The sequence below is a fragment of the Geospiza fortis genome, unplaced genomic scaffold, assembly GCF_000277835.1.
Source record: "Geospiza fortis unplaced genomic scaffold, GeoFor_1.0 scaffold456, whole genome shotgun sequence".
NCBI classification, from domain to species: Eukaryota; Metazoa; Chordata; class Aves; order Passeriformes; family Thraupidae; genus Geospiza; species Geospiza fortis.
In genome coordinates this window covers 1,462,946-1,470,170 of record NW_005054462.1, presented here as the reverse complement: position 1 = coordinate 1,470,170, position 7,225 = coordinate 1,462,946, and the positions used below count along the sequence as shown (strand labels likewise).

The 7,225-nt window shown below is 39.0% G+C and overlaps 1 protein-coding gene across 1 annotated transcript in view; it reads left to right on the top strand.

Annotated features, from left to right (window-relative positions):
* Nucleotides 1-7,225, top strand: part of ZNF366 (zinc finger protein 366) — a 34,020-nt gene that overhangs the window by 18,676 nt on the left and 8,119 nt on the right. The window contains exons 2-4 of the mRNA XM_005427940.2: nucleotides 428-553; nucleotides 1,692-3,017; nucleotides 4,852-5,043. Coding sequence (XP_005427997.1) covers nucleotides 533-553; nucleotides 1,692-3,017; nucleotides 4,852-5,043 — 1,539 coding nt within the window. The 5' untranslated portion in view covers nucleotides 428-532. The remainder of the gene's footprint in view (nucleotides 1-427; nucleotides 554-1,691; nucleotides 3,018-4,851; nucleotides 5,044-7,225) is intronic.

Below are 7,225 nucleotides of genomic sequence, written 5' to 3'. Positions count from 1 at the left end.
TAGAAGTGTGATGAATCAAAAATGGGAGGAGATGATATTGACACCTGGCTTATAAGGAGTGAATCTTCCCTTGGCAAGCTCGTACGTGAGGTGGCCGGGGTCCAAGAGCCCTGCACTCCGTACCCCGCGGTTATCTTTTGCTTATGCGCTATTATCTGAACCAAATTATCCCTTATTTTAATCAAATTATATTGTCAATATATATTCTCTAAATTATTCAATTAAAATTGCTGCTATCTTAAATATTGTTTGGTTTTTTTATGAAGGGATAATTGGGCAAACATAACATTCACAAGTCCTGTAATGAGTGTCTGAGGGAGCTAGGGTTGTTTAGCCTGGAGAAAAGGAGCTTCAGGGTAACATTATCACTCTCTACAGCTGCCTGAAAGGAGGTTATAACCAGGTGGGTATTTGTCTCTTTTCCCAGGTAACAAGTGATAGGACAAGAGGAAATGGCCTCAAGTTGTTCCAGAAAAAAAACCTCTTCACAGAAAAAGTGGTCAAGAATTGAAACAGGCTGCCCACAGAAGTGATGGAGTCACCATCCTTGGAGGTATTTAAAAGACTTGTGGTGCTTAGGGACATGTTTTTGTGGTGGATTTGGCAATTAATGTCTGGACTTGATGATCTTAAAGGTCTTTTCTAATGAAAGTTTTCTGATTCTATGACTCTAGAGGGATGAGGGAAAAGGTAGCAGCCTTATTTAAGATTAACCAAAATTTATAACCAATGTTTTAGATGAACCACAAATTCAGATGAAGTTCCCTGTATGATCAGTGGAACATAAAATTTTGCCAGGAGAAAATTATTAATCTGCCTCATCACATTCTATCATCAGATATGCTCAGAGCATTTTTAGGTGCCAGTTACTCTGGAGTCTCAGGGGTTTTGTTGACATCAGTTCTATGTTTAGTTTTATAGTGGTGATTTTGCCCACCTGTTTAGAAACAAACAAACAAACAAACAAACAAAAAACAAATCTTAGATAAAACCTATTAAACTGAGTGTAATTTGGAGAGTTGTCAAATGTCTTTCCTTCCCCAGGTCTGCCAGGCAAATATCTCTGTGATTAAAACAAAGAAAATAAATTAATCTCCGCCTTCTTATTACAATACAAAGTGCGAGCAGCCAGGAAACATGGCGCAAAACCTGATGGTACACAGTGTCCTTAGATCACTTGGCCATTGTTTTCTCTCACAGCAGCACATGTTAATGATACAAAGAAGCTTAACATTTTTTGGCTTTGGCTTTTCATGTCACAACCATAATAAATGTGCATATTATTGTTTCTATTGCCATATCCTTTATATGCACTGCCAATTTCTAGAGCTGTTCATGCACAGCCAAGGACAGAATTTTGCCCACAAACAGACTGACTGAATAAAATTAGGCAGAAGCATTGCCATACTGGTTAATCTGTGAAGTAATGTGTCACAGTACAGGATGTTTAAGTTGTAAAAATGTTGTGTGGGTCAAATCTGCTGCAGGAAGACCAAAGGTTTTTGCTTTTCACTTACCAATTTAATTCTGCTTTAAAAGTCCTTTGTCCTATATGGACCTAAGAAATCCTTAGTTTTATTTATTTTAAAAAACCCAACAATCTTCAAGACAATAAAATGGTCAATAGATTGTTAAATCCAGAAGAACATGAAGAAATAAACAGATTTGGCATTTCTTTTGCTTATTTTAAGGAATTTGGGCCACAGAGAAAAAAATTGAATATGATGAAGAACGAAGAAACAAGTTTTAATGTGGACAATACCCGAGCCTCTCCCTTCTCCCTCTGCCTGCAGCCGCTCAGCCCCGTTACAAAGCCACACAGAGCAATGCAATTTGATGAAGAATTCAGAACACACCTCTCACATTTCCGCTATGGTCCTCCTCCTCTTGAAAACATGGAAACATTGCAGGGGTCCTTGGAAGGAAGGTCTCGCAAACGTAAGAGCATGCCAACAAAAATGCCTCCTCCCATCACCCTTGAAGATTCCTCATCATCACCAGATCGACCTGAGGATCACGACATGGGCTCTTCCAGTCTCCCCTTGGTGCTCCAACAGCCAGCTCAGCCCAAGTACAGTTCCCAGATGATTGACCTCTGCAACTTTGGTTTTCAATTCTACAGAACTCTGGAGCATTTTGGAGCCAAGCCCATTAAGCAAGAACCAGTGAAGCCTAATATGGCATGGCCCAGTAGCCCAGCATTCATGCAGGGTCCTTACCCTTATTATCCTAAAGTCCATCCTGGCTTAATGTTTCCTTTCATTGTACCACCAAACTTTCATTTCAGGAACCCTTTTCAAATGAAAAGACCTACAGAATCACCCTTCAGGAGGACTGAAGTTAGAGAAAGTGGTGAAAACAAACAGAAAGTGGAAAGAGTAGATGTCAACCTTCAGATAGATGACAGCTACTATGTTGATGTGGGGGGTGAACAGAAACGCTGGCAATGTCCCATGTGTGAGAAGTCCTATACATCCAAGTACAATTTGGTCACCCATATTTTGGGTCACAGTGGCATTAAACCACATGCTTGCACCCGATGTGGCAAGCTTTTCAAGCAGCTGAGCCACTTGCACACGCATATGTTGACACACCAGGGCACTCGGCCACATAAGTGCCAGGTGTGCCACAAGGCTTTCACTCAAACCAGTCACCTTAAGAGACACATGATGCAACACAGTGATATCAAACCTTACAACTGCAGGATCTGTGGCAGGGGTTTTGCCTACCCCAGTGAGCTGAAAGCGCACGAGTCTAAGCATGAGAGTGGACGAGAGAACATTTGTGTGGAGTGTGGTCTGGACTTTCCAACTCTGGCCCAGCTGAAGAGACACCTAACCACCCACCGTGGCCCTATACAGTACAATTGCACCGAGTGTGATAAGACCTTCCAGTACCCAAGTCAGCTGCAAAACCACATGATGAAGCACAAAGACATCCGCCCATACATCTGCACTGAATGTGGCATGGAGTTTGTGCAGCCCCACCACCTGAAGCAACACTCCTTGACTCACAAGGTAAGCTCTCACCTTGCATCTGAAGGTAGTACAAGGATTACAGGCAATTAAAGCTACACAAAGGCAGGTACCTCCTCAGAAACGTGGTTTCTTGCCAGCTGCAGAGGCTTACACAGAAACTCCAGCATTGCTGGCAGTTGTATCAGCCAGATGTCTTTGTCAGCCTTAAGAAAGTACACACAAACCCAACTTTGTTATAAGCAGGAATTCAATTAAACCCCCTGTATCACTTCCCCAAACTGGATTCACATCTCTCTGTTTCTTGGGGCTTTTTTCAGAATGACCTTCTGTAAAATTTTTCAGAGCTGTATAACTCCTCCCCCCATCCCAAAATTTTAAAATATTTTTTTTACTGAAGGCCAGTTGTGATACTTTGTTCCCTTAATTAGGAGGTATGTGGGTTTGTAGTGGACTGTAGCAAAAAAAAAAGTATGTTATTACTCATCAGATTTTGAAGAATCATTATAATGAGACATTTAAAAAACAAAATAACTCTAAGAAAATTCCCCTCTGTGCATATGTTATCCAGAATGCCAGTTAATAGAAATGGACATGCAGGATCATAATAACACCCAATTCATATCAAGTAGCAGTCTTGCCTCTGCTGACAGTGGTGACAGCAGGGTCAGCATAGGGTATGAGAAAGCTTTGAAACTCTTGAAAAGATTGCTTTCAAAAATAGGAAAAATGCAATTGTTCTGTTCAAGAAGCTCTGAAATTGACTATCCACTTTTACAAAAATAATAAGATAAATCAAATCCTTTCACTTTAAAAAAAGTTGTTTCCAGATATGCATATTTTTCCTTTAACATTTGAATTTTGGCTTTTACATGAAAAACATTAGAAATACAGAAAGCTACAGCCCTTGAGTCTTATAGTCACATATTCTTTGAAAACGACACAACTTCTACTTCCACATTTGCTTTTTCTTTTCTGCTTCATGCTTATAATTTCTGTTCTTTTTGGAGATTCCCTGCTCTTCAGATTTACTATGCAAGATTCCACTAATTGAAGACTTGGTATGTTTTTTGGCACAGAGAATGAAATGCCTCTGCACTCTTGGAGAGCTTCTGTTTCTTTGTCCACAGCCGCAGGTGGATTCACCATGAAAATAATTTATAGTACTTAGCTGACTAAACACAGCCTCATATCAAATGAGCAGACACTTGAAACTGCTGGTGATGTTCAGTTTTAGCTTTGTAATTAACTGTGAAAACCACTGACAGTAATGTCACAATTTTTAAAGAAGGGCTGTGGAAGGAGTGATTGCTCTCAGCACCTCACTGGTAAATCCTTATTACCTTCAACAAGTAAAACTCTTAAGCTGTTTAGTAGCAAATTCTTTGATTTTCATAGTATCTTAATCACTGAGAAGCTGACAGACCACATGGGTGTGAGTAAGAATATTGAATTACACAGTCGTAAATTGAGTGGATAGCATAAAAAGTGATAGAAATATTCAATAAACCTCATACAAAATGAAATAATTCCATAGTGGTTACTGAAAATCTCACCAGGAATAAGCAGGTTTTTCTCTCTGCAATAAATGTGAGATGTAAAATCAGTACTTAAGCAGCACAGCAGGAGAGGGAAGCTCTGACCCTGACTATGTCTGATATATTTGAAAACAGACTTAATTATTTCATTAAGCTTATATTTTGTTTTCTTCTCTGCTTCTCAGAAGCTTGTAAGAATTTGTCAGGAGAAAATTCCTTGAAAAATGTTAAAAGTGAAATAACTTTGCTCATGCATAATGAATAATACATACGTTGCTGTACTGATGATTAAACTACCTAGAAAATTTTACATCTACAGAATTTTTCTTTTCTTTCAGGGTGTGAAAGAGCACAAATGTGGAATTTGTGGCCGGGAATTTACTCTGCTGGCCAACATGAAGCGACATGTCCTGATCCACACCAATATCAGAGCCTATCAATGCCATTTGTGCTTCAAGAGCTTTGTGCAAAAGCAGACTCTCAAGGCCCACATGATTGTTCACTCTGATGTCAAACCCTTTAAATGCAAAGTAAGTACGTTTGGTGGCAGAGGTATTAACCTAAAGTATATTTCTCTGATATTATCATCTTATCATATGATAGAATTAGAAAACAAACCTTGCTTACACATACTGCACTTGTATTCAAAAATTAGCATAAACCAGCCTGATTTTCTTTCTTTACCCAGGTTCTGCTTATGTAGCACAAAATAATGGAGATAAATGCCTGTGGTTTACTCCCTTTCCCATCAGGATCATTCATCCTCACATAAGTTTTGGGGTTGTTTTGCCCTGTGATTGTTTAAGTGCCACAGACATTTGAGGACAAAAACATATCTGACATTTGCTTAGTACAACCATACAAACAAAACTTTAAGTGGTTAATAGCTTGAAACACTGACAAAAAGCAGGAATCAAGTCATGCACCCTGCAGAGGATCATATAAAAGCAGCAGCCACAATTTCACATAGTGATGCTATGCAACAGTTCAAGAAAGGGGTCAGAAAAAGCCACAGCAAAATAAAACTACAGAAGGGATTTGAATGGGTAGAGTGTAATTACCAGACTGGAATTCAAGGCAGGATATCAGTATGCTAACAAAACAGCCTCTGAGACCACCTGACCTTTCTACAGTCCTGTTCAAATTCCAGTTTGCCACTTCCCCCCAGCACTGGAGGCTGGCATTCCCTTTCCATCCTCTCTTCTCCTCCCTCCCCATAAACCTTTAAGACTTTGTTGACCCTGTTTACTTGTAATATATTTCTTATGAATTATTTATATCTATATTCTTACTCAGTATTGGATGCTACATAAGTTCTTTTGCTGCCTATGTGGTTCATTACTGTTGTCATACTTTGTGAAGTCAAAGGCTGTAGATTTTTTTCCCGCTTTAATTTGGATGGTTCTAAGATGGCTGTAAATACAGAGTAGATCCTATTACCCAGTTTATGTATAAGTAACTAAAGGCTGATTGGAAGCAGTTTCTAGAACTCTTTCATCCTACATCTTTATGGTATTGAATGTTTTCTTAAAAGGAACTTCTCATGAAGAAGTAGAGATGGATGAAAAAATTTAAATGGAATTATTTTGTCTTGAAAAAATGTAGAATTTCAAAATGTCATAGGAATATATGATATTCAGCCCTAGTTTTAGTAAAAAATGTCAGAATGAATATTTCTGACTTCATAATTTTTCTTTCTTAACTTCAAACATTTTACTTTGAAAAAACTAGCAGCAAAATCTTCCAACTTCAGTACTTTGTTTTATTTTATGTCTTATGAAAGTAGTATGTTCTGTAGTAATGCTTACATTACTCTGTTGATAAAATAATTTCTTTTACTGAAATTCTTAGGGTGTAACAAGTCAGGTCTGCTGGAGGTTTTCAGTCTTTAAAAACGTCTGCAGACCTGCCTTGTTCCCATTTTGTTGAAGTCCTTCTACGACTCCTCAAACTTCAGAAAAGAATCTCAAATTTTGGATCAGATTTTGTGGGTGCAGTATGTGGATCCACATGACTTTTTGGGTACGTGCAGATTAGCTGGAAGGTTGTGTTCAGCTCAGTGTTTGATGATGACAGACTATTGAAACTTGGAGAGGGCAATAGTTGGAACTGGGAAATAGAGTATATCACCAGTATGTTTTCCAGACAGTAACAAAAGCTCTACAGGAACACCTGTTTTTCTTATTTTTTTACTTTTCTGTCCCCACCCAGTGTTCCAATGAGGAAAGAAACAAGTAAGCATAGTGAATCTGTTTCTCATATGTCTGGAGGGGTATGAATCAGCATCAGTGCCCCTGACAGTGAAGATCGCAACAATAAGCAGACACAGAATCAGGAATTGCTTTTTTTGCATTAGGAACATCCTAACACTACCTCTCTGATAGAGCCCCTGAAGACTCTTGAAAGCAAATATTTCTAGCTGGTACTTGGAGGGTTAAGGCAATGACCAGATAGCAGCCTTTTGGCACCAAGCTCCTCCTCAGCAGAAGGAAGGATATAGCTGTATGAACAGCCTGCTTAACAATGGCTCACATGTCCCCGGGGAACCGCCTGCAAATAGATTTCATCTTGCTTTCTCTTGTACTTTTCAAAGCTTCCTGTTTTCTCACGGTCCTTTTGGACAGTTTACAGTCATTCTCCCTCTCCTTCTTTCTTTGAGGAAAGGAACACCCTTCTTATAAAGAAAAAAAAGAAGAAGAAGAAGAATGCAAG